The 12438-nt window shown below is 41.2% G+C and overlaps 1 protein-coding gene across 1 annotated transcript in view; it reads right to left on the bottom strand.

Moving 5' to 3' along the window:
• atp8b1 (ATPase phospholipid transporting 8B1) overlaps nt 1-12438 on the bottom strand; it is a 32238-nt gene that overhangs the window by 8633 nt on the left and 11167 nt on the right. The window contains exons 2-13 of the mRNA XM_076758818.1: nt 7575-7756; nt 7312-7409; nt 4626-4739; nt 4291-4389; nt 4003-4064; nt 3640-3712; nt 3193-3263; nt 2498-2580; nt 1805-1963; nt 1231-1319; nt 857-1047; nt 207-291 (exon numbers count right to left, since the gene is read on the bottom strand). Coding sequence (XP_076614933.1) covers nt 207-291; nt 857-1047; nt 1231-1319; nt 1805-1963; nt 2498-2580; nt 3193-3263; nt 3640-3712; nt 4003-4064; nt 4291-4389; nt 4626-4739; nt 7312-7409; nt 7575-7737 — 1287 coding nt within the window. The 5' untranslated portion in view covers nt 7738-7756. The remainder of the gene's footprint in view (nt 1-206; nt 292-856; nt 1048-1230; nt 1320-1804; nt 1964-2497; nt 2581-3192; nt 3264-3639; nt 3713-4002; nt 4065-4290; nt 4390-4625; nt 4740-7311; nt 7410-7574; nt 7757-12438) is intronic.

Here is a 12438-nt window from a genome sequence, read left to right as displayed (position 1 = left end):
TTCAGGACGATAATTCATTTGCTGTTCTAATACTTGTCTTCCTGTTGTTTGGTTTGTACAAGATGAATTCACCTGATGATGGTTGAAAGACTGAAACACTGCTACTAGGGGAAAAGTAATAAATCCTACGTGCCCAGGATGTGATGTGTCACATTTGGAATAAAGTCATGAAGGTAAAAAGAATGAGAAAAACATTAGTAACGTACCTTAGCTGGTGTGTCTTTCTCTGAGAAATACATCTGCAGGTCCCAGTTGATGAACTTACTCTGGCCCAAACGAATGACCTCCACACTGAACACCAAGCAGACAAACAGGAGACGACATGCACAAGTTTTATTTTGACAATTATTTCTATGAAGCAGAGCTGCTCTTTGACTACAGAGTGCAAAAACTGTGACATCCGACTGAAGCTGAGTGAAGGGACACGGCAGAGAGGAGTAAACCAACACTACAAAGAATTACTGCTGCTGACGTAACAACTGGTTGTCTTGACAGTTGCAGGAGTCTCCAGAGCAGATGAATGGTCATGTTTAAGCTCCACTGAAGTGTGTGCCACTATTATTTAATTTGCTTCAGAGTGAGGCCTCAAACCCAACCTGTAACCAGGTAATACTGCTCTGTGTTTGAGTTGGTTAGCTTAAGATTTAAAAGTTGCATGGTGCAAAAATCCTGAAAGATGTTTTTCCAAATTGCCAGAAGAAAGCAATGTTATATTCTGTAAGCCATGTAGATGACATCATTCCCTTTACATCTAACAGCTCTCAAAGACCTCATGTGTTTTTTAACATTTAACGAGACCTAATAAGTTTTTTAACATTTTAAATGAACCCAAATATGTGCAGATGGTTATACTGACCTGACATATAGTGAAATGGGCACCATGGTGTTGAGGACAATGATGTATCCCCAGAAGCTGAGGAAGCCTCTGTAGGAGGCGTTCCGGTCTAGGCCATCGTACAGATACCAGGCTTTAGAGCCGATCTCCTCGTACCAGAAGGTGTGCCCGATGGCCAGACCTGCTGCCACCAGGATAAGCAGCGCGAAGATCTACCGGGAGGGGGAGCAATTATACACTGGGTGACTAAGAAAAAGCCCCACTGATATCAACAACTTACACAAGTCACCTGTTATTTTAAAAAAAAGAAAATAAAAAGTCTGACAGGGAGGTTCCTTCATGCGTGGTTAGACAGCATGCAGGCTTTCATTTTGCTGCTTGTGACTCTGACTCACTGTGTAAACCATGTAGTTCATCAGCTCGTCAATTTTGGTCCTCTTGAACCTTGTCTTCCCGCCGTTCCTCATTATTTTGGTGTCGGCTCCTACAACATCATATATTCAAATGATGAATGCCAGCCACTGCTATCAGTCATTACTAATCAACACTCATCAATGATGTGATAAATGACTTCACTCTGGAGAAGCTGAAACCATTTTTGCTTGAAAAACTATTTCAATAATTAATCAGTTGTCAAATTGTTCCTGATTCATTTTCTTTTGATCAACAGTTCATGAATCGACTCATCATTTCAGCTCTGATGTGGATTTATCTTGCGCTAGTTTGCATCATCTGATCCATATGCTAGGGACAACCAAAATTATTCTGCAAAACAAATTTATAAACGTCTGCTGAAGGTGTTAACCTCGCATTCATCTCAACCAGAGACATGTCTAGGGACAACAAAGATGATGTCGCTCATCCACATCCTCAGTATGCAACATCAATACTAAAATTCTCATTTCGCTAGCTTTGAGTCATGCAGTGATGCTGCTCAGGTGGAGCAGCGACGCGGTCGAGGTTTCACACCTGCGAAGATGACCAGTCCGTGACACTCCTCAGTGTTCCTGATCTTGCAGCCTCGGAGCAGCATGTTGTCCAGGTTCACAGGGTAGCTCTCCCTCTGCCACAGCATCGTCCCCGTGAACTTGTCCAGGCGGTTGTTCGGCTCCTCGCACTCAATCAGAGCTTCAGGGGAGACAAAAGGACATGAGGAGGGCTTCAATTCCAGTCAAGAGGTAAGGACTACTCAAATTCATCTGTGGGCACCATGAATTAGCTCAGTAACTTTCCTGACCCTCCAACCTGAAGTACTCTCTAACTGACCACTCTGCCACAGCGCCTTCAAGTGCCTTCAGCTCCAGTGGCTTGTATCGCTGATATCACATGTTCACATTTTGCACAGCAGAGAGAAGAGTGAAACATGGCAAATTTACAAGTTAACTAAGAATTTCCTGAAAGTACCTCATCTAACCATTTGTAATGAAAATGAAAAATACTGCCGTCTAAGAAAAATGTTATTCCTTTTTCATGTTGGTGACGATGAAAGAAGTTTTCACTTACTTCTATGAATATTATTCTGCTCAAAACTCATCAATATTTTAGAGTTTCACTTTAAAATTGAAAAATCAGGTTTTATTCTGAGGTGAGGCTGTTTGAGTGAATAAACCTGATTAAGGTTTATGCAAATAAACCTGGCTGGTAGTTGTGAATGACGCTCACCATTAAACTGGGCCAGCTGACGTTCCTCCTGCAGTCTCTCATCAGTCACTCTGAGTCCCATCTTAAACTTCAGGTTGGTTTCTCTGGGAAAGGAAAATAACACACACAAAGGACTGAAAACCAAGCCGTGAAGAAAGCAGAATCACAGCGAAATACATTCAAGTTCAGTTGTTTTGGATTAAAAAAAGGATTTTTATTTTCTGATCATTTAGCCAGCGTGGATAAATAAAGCTTCTTTATGAAAATTAATGAATTCTCTGATGCAAGTTTTATGCCTAAAAGCTCTGAGAAAATAAAAGAATGCTGGTGTCTGTTTCACTTTATCAGCCATTTACTGAAAAATAGTTCCATTACGGACACCACACAGGCCTGCTTGTTTGATTTAAAGGCGTTTCTCACTTAATCACAGAATATACAGTCACACTGGTCACATGGCTGAGTTCGGCAGAAGGTGTTTAGCTCTTGGCAAAAGCTCTTTAGACATTAAGTCTCCTCGTATCAGTGAGTAATCTGTTGACTGAACTCTTGAGAAAACTCAGAGCAAACAGTGTTGCTCCAGCACAGTCTCTACACAAAATACAGTCCATAATTCAATTTCAATAGAGCAATCAACACAGATCTAGAGTTCAAGTTTTTTTTGTTTTAGTTTTTTATTTTAGAGGCAGAAAGTTAGCTCAAAGGCTGTTGAGTCTTACCCGTCAAGCTCGGCTGTTTCTACGTAGCACAGGCTGTTTGGGTTGGAGCTGGATAACAGCATGATGTCAGCCTGTAGAGAACACAAAATATACACATCAAAAAAAATCTGAAATCTGACCTCACATCTGTTGTATTTCTGTCCTGTTCAATTTAATTTGGGCGTGTATATTAAAAATTTACTTCAATATCTGATTGTCAGTTCACTTAATATTAGTTAATTGATTCATTGATATCAATAGTAATCCATGCTGATTTAAGATAATCTTACTGATTCTAAACTGTGGACAGATCTACATTGCTATCTTGCTATGCTATGTCAGGACACCCCTCATCTATTTTGTGGCTGCTTGAGAGATCACATTAAATTATCTGTGTTCGTTTGTCAGTCAGTCAAGTAACCGTCAAACAGTCCAGCAAATACTTAAGTTAAGGCTAAATGATCACACCGGAATAAAGTCGTTCTTCTTCAGACGAACCACATCTCCAACCTCGATGTTCCTCCACTTTGACTCTTGAAACCTGAAGCACAGAGGACCGATCACAGTGTTTATACGTATACAGTATTGCTGTCATTACTTTTTCATGCCATACAAACACAAGCATCTGGGTGGCGTTCACTTACTTGCACACATTGTACAGGAACAAACCTCACATACAACACAAAATATGCTTTGATATGCACCAGCCGTTAAAGCAGATCATATTTCAAAATGCTGTATAAAATGCGAAAAAATGATTTCTCTGTTCATAAGATGGTGGATATCTTCTTTGAAAAATCGAAGCTAATAGAAAATCAACTTTATTCTGACCTGCCCTCCAGCAGCACCTCACACTTCCTGTTGTTGATCTCCTTGTCCATCCTGTGACGTGCCTGGATGAAAAAAATTAAAAACAGGTCTGGGCTATCAAGGTAATACAATACTTAATATATGATAACTTTGTATGTCAGTTAACTAATTAGTCTTTGCTTGAAATGTTTTTGTCATTGTTGTTTTCCTTCTTTGCATCAACTTAAATCACCACAGATTCAAGGTGGGCACACAGCTGTGCGTGCGTGTGTGTGTGCGTGTGTGCATGTTTGTGCCTGCATGTCTTACCAGGTCGTCCACCAGGTCTTTGATGGCGGTGATTCCCAGCACCACGACCAGAGGAATCAATGTGGTGTACCAGGGCAGAGTGGAAATGTCTGGAATAATCTAACAAACATTTGATGCCACTTAGTGATCCTTCTTTTTTTGCAACACTGTAAATCAGAATCTGCTTTACTGGCTACATATGTGTGCACATACAAGGAATTTGACTCTCAATGCACTTAGACAAGAATAGACATAACAGCCAAGAACAAGGACAACAGAGCTGAACAAATAAAAAGGTAAAGAAATGACAATTATGTACACAAATCAGATGACAGGTGGGGTGTTTATAGATGTACCTGTAGGATGAGCAGAGCCAGGAAATAGAGGTTGGCAGCTCTCTTTAACTGCTCGTACAGGTTCAGGGGGATGAAGGTGAGGACGTTGTACTTGTACGTCTTGATGGCATTTCCCTGCAGATGAGAAACGCATAGCAGACATTGATGAGAGGAGGACAGAGGACAGTCAGCTAGTCCTGTGCTGTCAAACTGGACAGCACTCTGCTAATCATTAGCAGTCCTTTTCAACCTGTGAAAACATCTGCGAAAGGTCACCAGTGGCACTGGAGGAGCTTCTCGGAATAACTCTGATGACATCATAGTGATGTAATCCAGGTCATCTCAGTTTGGACTCGGAGACCACAAATTTATAACAGACAGTTCATGTTACAAAACTGAAAGTCATGGGTGCTCACCAGGCAGAGAGGGTCTAATGAAATGACAGCTGAGTTGCATTATGGGAAATGTAGGATCCAACACCCTTTGTCCAGGCCATTGACCTGGGCCGCCTGGATTTCTATCATTCTTTGCAAATTTGTCTCTTGTGAGCTCTCCAATTTTATCAAGTGCAGTACTAAACTACTGGAGTACTCTGAGGTTATTCAGGGTTTAAAATGAAATTCATTTACTATTGTCACTTTTCCCTGCACTGAAAATTTGAATTTCAGCCATCTATGTAACCTGAATTCAGTACTGTATTTAGTATTTGACTACTTTTAAAGTACTGTAAATCTACTAAAGGTCAATTCTTAGCACCCTAGGTACTGTTTGACAATAACATGTCAGTCCAATGTGTGGCTACCACTTTCATTTCAGTAGTTGAAAAAATGTCCAGAAACCAAAGTAAAAGTTTAAAAGTTGAAATAATCCAGAACTTTGCGAGACAAACTGTCCTCAGAGACAGAAGTTTGTCCTAAATCAGCAGGTATCAGTCCAGTTACAGTATCATGGTGTCAGTACTGAGACGGTGCTGTGTTTCAGCAGGGGATAAACATCTGTACTCTATCCTTAAAGGTCCTTAAAGGACAGAGTTCACATTCCTTCCCTGCCACAGTGTCGCTGAGCAAGACACTGAAGCCATGTCAACTCCAGGTTGCAGAATAACTTCATCTGTACACGAGGGCTATCGACCAATATTCTAAATTCAAATTTATATTTGAATTGAAAGCACTGCATGATGGACAGGAGTCACAAAACCAGTTTCTGTCCAGTAACTACTGTTTTTTTGTTGTTTTTTTTAACCCCGGAAAATCAGTATTTAGGTCAATGTAGATGAGTAAATGTAGATGTCAAAATGTTAAAATATTTGGGGAATAAGGTCTATGATCAGATATTAGAGCAGAATTCCCCCTTTTTGTCCAGAACATTGAAACCTTCCAGGACATGTGGACACTGTCACCAGGTGAAAACTATGCAAACACAAAGTCACTCTCCTGGAGTGAAACTATCATGTAGGTCAAGCTGAAACGGAAGCAACCACACAGTAGAGGACAGGTTGTTCATTTATTTTGTACTGTGCCGGGGATGCAGATCTTTTAAAAGACGTCTATGTTTAAATAATATACTACTATGTCTCTGGTATTGATTTTCCCTCTTATCAACGTAATGCACAAAAACAGATAGTCAAATGGTGTGAGCTTCCTGTCAGGACTCTAACGTACAGAAGATTACTGTGTACGTTATTTCTAACATATTCTGCTTCTGTCCCACGGAGTCTCCGTGCTGTGTCGAATGTGTCTGCTCGTCAGACACAGGTCTGCTCAGCTGGACTATCAGGTTTCAGCCTCCACAAAGACGGATGACACAAAGCTTAAGTCACAAAAACATTCCTCTGTTCGCTGGCTGCTAACAAACAATGTCATGCCAGCTAGTGTCTGTATTTGACCAATCAGACCACCAAACTATAGAAAAAGTAATTCACATCACATGTTGTTCCACGTGCAGGATAGACTAACTTAACAAAAGAGCTGAATGAGAACTCAAAAATGGACAGAAATGAAGGAAAACCATGATCAAATATGAGTATGACACACCCAGCCGTCAAATTCATTAACGTGCATTCACCTTGTCTTACCTTTCATCTACATCTTCATTCAAAACAAGCAGTGTACAAAAGAACAGTGCTGCGGAAGCATAAACAGCTCTTCCAAGCATATTTCAAACATGACCTTTCAGCAGCTCAGGGAGCCCTGATGGAGTCAGAAATGACTCAGCAGAAACACAAAGGGGATATCTGGATGAGGCCATAAGACACGTGGAAACAAACGCAGCAGGCTTCCGTGTTGGTGTTGTATATCGTGTTCATCCATTTACCTGAGATCAGTGTTTTCTACTCACTTTTCTGAGGGAAATTACATCAAATAAGGTACTAAACCTGGTTAAAATCCCTCACAGACACGTACAGTATGAGGCCAATTATTGCGTACTAATGCACATCTTACACATGATTTAGTTTTTTCTCTAAAACCAATGACAGCCTTGAAGGAAGAAATCAAACTTATGGCTGTTGGATGATTCTAAAACTAATAAGCACGTGGCATAGCTCATTTCAAACATCCTGCTCTTTGCCCAGGGTGTGTGTCACCTATGTATAGCTATTCTCTACATGCTCAGGGTTAGTTTGTGCCAGGATCAACAAGGAGGGAAGACAAAAGCACCTTTGGGCGAGTCCATTAAATGGCAGATTTAAGTAAACAGCTGAACTTACAGAGTATCTGCTCTTCTTGATACACAGGAAGACTTTTTTCTGAAACTCCGGCAGGTGATGATAAGGTCGGTCATTGGCTTTCACCTTCCATGGCATCTCTGAAAAGGAAAACATTATTAAGAATGACTTTCTTAACATAAATGTAATATGTAAACTACAGAATATATTATATAATAATGTTTTTCATGGCGCTAAGCTAACAGTCTTTGTGCTAAGCTAAGAGCACATTCTGGAAGTCATCATGAGTATGTCTTGTGACTAACCGCTGGGTCTAGCTTCCACCTCGGGTTGTGGGGCTCCTGGCGGCTCTTCTTGTTCCCCTTCAGAGCTCGCGTCTAATTCGTCATCCGTCTCATCGTCACTGTACGGCATGACCTCATCGTCAGGCCCCAGGGAACCCTGGGAGTCTGCGCGCCTCCGACTCATCTTAGCACCTCAGGTATCTCTGAGAAAGAAGAAGAGTTTCAGTTGATCAGTAAACGCAACATGAACGCATCATGTCGGGTTCCCATCATTCCCAGAGCGTGTATCCTAAAGATTCTCTGATTTTCAGCTTTCAGTGTTTTTAAATGGGCCATCACGGACTGATACGTGACTTTTGAGCATAAACTCCAGATTAAACAATTATTCTCTGTGACTGATTGTCAGTCATTTCATCCATCCTGTGTTAATACGTGGTTAATAAATTCTCATTTTGACCAAATTGTTGCCCTGTGTTTGGCTTTGAAGTACAGATGGCCATCAATTGAATCAAGTCACAACTTTTGATATTAGACTGATTGAGTGGATTAACTGAACGAATTTGGTTATTAATTTTTCTTTTCGGAGGTGGTGCCTCAAACAGGTAAATAAATAAATGATAATTTCCCTACATTGGTGACGCCATAACTTTTCATCTTGCATTAGGGTCATCAAGTAAAAATGGAACTGCGTCCATACATTTCCATTTTGTTTGCCAAATACTTGTAATACAAATGTTATTCACGTTAGCCTCAACTTGCCTTTGTGTTTACTGGTAATTAGCATAAGTTAGCATGCTAACATGTAAGACATCATGTTATACACCTAGTTCAACTGAAGCATACAGAGGCCTTCAGGATTTTGTAGTTTCAGTAAGATAATGTTAAACATACAATAAACCTAAAGTCCAGGACTGGAAACACCCCCTCAGAAACCAACAGTGTGATCGAGTTTTTATAGGCAGGACAAATGAACAGGCAAACTCACCAACACTGTCATAGGAAAGACTGACCAAAAAACAAATGCCTGTACAGTTAGAGTAAACAGTGGCGAGAGATTACTGAATTCTCAGGCATCAAATGCTCAAAGGAGACAGAGGAAAATAAAGAAATGCTAATGAAGAGATATAACAGAGAGTCAGCTGATGGATGAGAAATAACACACTATGCAGACTGCTGAGAAAGAGCACAGGGAGAAGGGCACAGATAACTCAGGGAAGAAGGATGACATTTCTATTTAGAATATACATTTAGATGACTTCAGTGAATCATTTCTGATTCATTTTAGTCACAAAGTTGATCTGCGTGTCTGGCTACAGCTGGTGGACCACTTAGACTCAGTCTCAATAGGTGTTTAATGAAAAGGATTCACTGTGTAAAAACTGAGCTTCAACCCTGATCTACATTCTAACAATCTGTGATACTAAGAAAACAGATAAGGAAATAAAAAGCTGCAATTCAGGTTTGCTGTTGGATCTGACAGGCGGGTTTCTGTCAAACCCACTGATATGATGCATGTGTGATGGCATTGCAGTGTGTGTTTGTGTGTCAAAGTGTCATGGCGTAGATGAATATTTATACGTGACTGCGGAATGTGGCAACACCCTTCTGGTTATTGTCAGCCTCTGTTCAGAACTCCTTCCAGCTCAATGCCTTTAGATGAGCTATTCATCTGATTTACGGCTTGTTTTTAGCAGTCACCTGACAGCAATGTCAGAACTTGGAGTCCTGTTTCAGATTAAAGCACCCAGAGAAACTCCATTCACAGTGCTTCATTCGTGATACCGAAACCTCATCATGTAAACCTCTGGTCAAGTTTTTTGATTCTCGATGGTATGACTGGACGAGCTGGACAAACCTCCAACAGCAGATTTATGATGAAGTCATCATTCATAACAAAATCTGACACAAATGCAGATTCTGACCTCTTAAGGTCCTATGAGAGAAACGTAAGCAAAAAATCTTATGAATGTATCCTAAGGCTGATATATCTTCTTCCTGTGTGTCTTACGGCAACACTGTTGTCCAAAAACAATTAAAAATGCACGAGCCACACTGGGGTACATGTTGCTTCATTACCATGAACACACACTGTACAGTTTATCAATCCCATATAGACAGTGCTGCTCCCTGTGCTGTTCCTCCTGTTTGAGTAATGTTTGATAAAAACCTATAGTGCCCCACTGTTTAAAGAAATTACTAAGCCCATTGTTAGGATTAAATTATATATTTGTTGTTTCAGTAGGAACCAATAGGCTTCAGACTGAGCGAAACTTCCTGTCAGACTGAAGGATGATCATTTTTGACCCCATCCCCATGCTGACAGACAATGTAACAAATCCGCTGTCCCACAGGAAATCCCTACAACGTCCCTCCAACAGCTCCTGCTCAGTAGGTAAGAAGTGTAGGTTGGCACTGCCCATCTACTTAATGTTGAATGATGCGGAGGAGTCCATTAGCACAGCTGATAAGGTTCATTAGTCTGGTTTCCAAGAACAAACACAACTGAAAAAGGGCTCAACAGGGCTAGACAGGGACCACGGCAGCATCAAACCTGTGAGCGGAGGAGCTGAATGGACGGAGGGGATAGTTAGATACAGTCCAGACAGATGTTTCTATGTCTGGACTCTAGATTAACCAAATGTTTTTTCCCCTCTGGATCAGTCTATTTCATTAATGAAATCATTTCTTTGTTGGTAGGACTTCATATTTTATCTTGAAAAATGCCAGGGGCCTCATTTCTAAAAATGTTTATACTTGAACTACTTCTTAAGATCATTTCTAAAACAGACTTGCTGATGCAGGTTTTAAGAATCCTATTTGTAACTTAACCTGTCACCTATAAATCTCCAATCAACTTCAATTGACAGCACCTGCCTTGTGTGTGCCTCTCGGTTTATTCAGGAATATGGACCAAAAGAGAAAATCAAACTTTATGGAAGATGAGATCACAGCGACGGTAGAGGAGCTTGAAGCCAGGCAACACATACTATCCGGTGAACTTAACAATGGGTAGACAAACATGCAGACCGGGAATGTATCACCACTGCAATGAACAAGGTGGCTGAAAAGAAATGTGGTTTTCTACTTAAGTCATACTTAAGATCAAATTGATCATAATCATAAATGAGGCCCAGATGAGTGTGAACAGCCTGTTTAAAGAAACCATCAAGTAATTTAACTGCAAGCTGATTTTATTTTTAAAAGTTTATATTTATATCAATGACGGCAGGATGCAACAGAAACACCTTTCTAAATAATGCAATAATGTTCAATAGCAGCACAAACTACATGCAGAAACTTGGGTTAGGGTTAGGTTTCAACATGAATATTAGAATGTTCATGAAGGCAGATTTAGTGCAGGAATGCTCTATTAGACTGCAATAGATTTAGCTAGATGTATCTAATAACAATTGAGTGTCTGTACTGCACAGACTGGGATCTGCGCTGTGACCAGTGTAATGTTGCATAGTGTACGCCACTTTTTCCATCCATCCATCCATTTTCACCCGCTTTATCCAGGACCAGGTCGCAGGGGCAGCAGTCTGAGCAGGGACGCCCAAACTTCCCTCTCCCTGGACACTTCCTCCAGCTCGTCCGGGGGGATCCCGAGGTGTTCCCAGGCCAGCCGAGCGACATAGTCACTCCAGCATGTCCTGGGTCTTCCTTGGGGTCTCGTCCCGTTGGGGCATGCCTGGAACACCTCCCTAGGGAGGCGTCCAGGGGGCATCCGGTAGAGATGCCCGAGCCACCTCAGCTGACTCCTCTCGATGTGGAGGAGCAGCGACTCTACTCTGAGCTCCTCCCGGGTGACAGAGCTCCTCACCCTATCTCTAAGGGAGCGCCCTGCCACCCTGCGGAGGAAACTCATTTCAGCCGCTTGTATCCGGGACCTCGTTCTTTTGGTCATGACCCAAAGTTCATGACCATAGGTGAGGGTAGGAGCGTAGATTGACTGTAAATCGAGAGCTTCGCCTTTCGGCTCAGCTCCTTCTTCACCATGACAGACCGATACAGCGACCACATTACTGCTGCCACTGCACCGATCGGCCTGTCAATCTCACGCTCCCTTCTTCCCTGACTCGTGAACAAGATCCCAAGATACTTAAACTCCTCCACTTGAGGCAGGAACTCTCCTCCAACCCGGAGGGAGTAAACCACCTTTTTCCGGTCAAGAACCACGGCCTTGGACTTGGAGGTGCTGACTCTCATCCCAGCTGCTTCACACTCAGCTGCGAACCACTTTTTCCTATGTGTGTGTGTGTGTGTGTGTATATATATATATATATATATATATATATATATATATATATATATATGCCACTTTTTCCTATGTTCCTATATATAAGCTACACAAAGATAAATCCCTATCTTTGTGTGTGATATGAAAATAGTGAACTAAAATGAAAAAAGTTTTGAAGATATTTTGCATGTTCTTAAAACATTAAGGAACCATTAAGCACTAGTGGCTGTTAAGATGGTGTGGAAAGCAAACACAAATCATCTGTGTCGATGTGGGTGTGTTGCTATACCAATGAGATGATGAAATACAAGTCCAGTTTGAGCAATACATCTATGAGTTCAAAGAGTTATGAACATTAAAAAACTGCCAGAGGTTTAAAATAGTACAAGAGAGGATTTTCCATCTCCAGATTCTTGTCATTTTCCATGATCAACATCCTGACTTTGTCATATAACCCCACCGACAAGTGAAAATGCTAATTTGTCCAATGATTTGGTTGATGACCAAACACCTGCACAACTGACATTCCCATCAGCCTCAGCTGTTTTTGTTTAGTGCTAATTAGCAACTATTAGCATGCTAACAAGCTAAACTAAAGACTGCAGACATGGTGAGCACTGTACCTGCTGTGCATCTGCATATTAG

The sequence above is a fragment of the Chaetodon auriga genome, chromosome 19 (assembly GCF_051107435.1).
Source record: "Chaetodon auriga isolate fChaAug3 chromosome 19, fChaAug3.hap1, whole genome shotgun sequence".
NCBI classification, from domain to species: Eukaryota; Metazoa; Chordata; class Actinopteri; order Chaetodontiformes; family Chaetodontidae; genus Chaetodon; species Chaetodon auriga.
The sequence above is the reverse complement of the archived record's forward strand: the minus strand, read 5'-3'. Positions and strand labels throughout refer to the sequence as shown.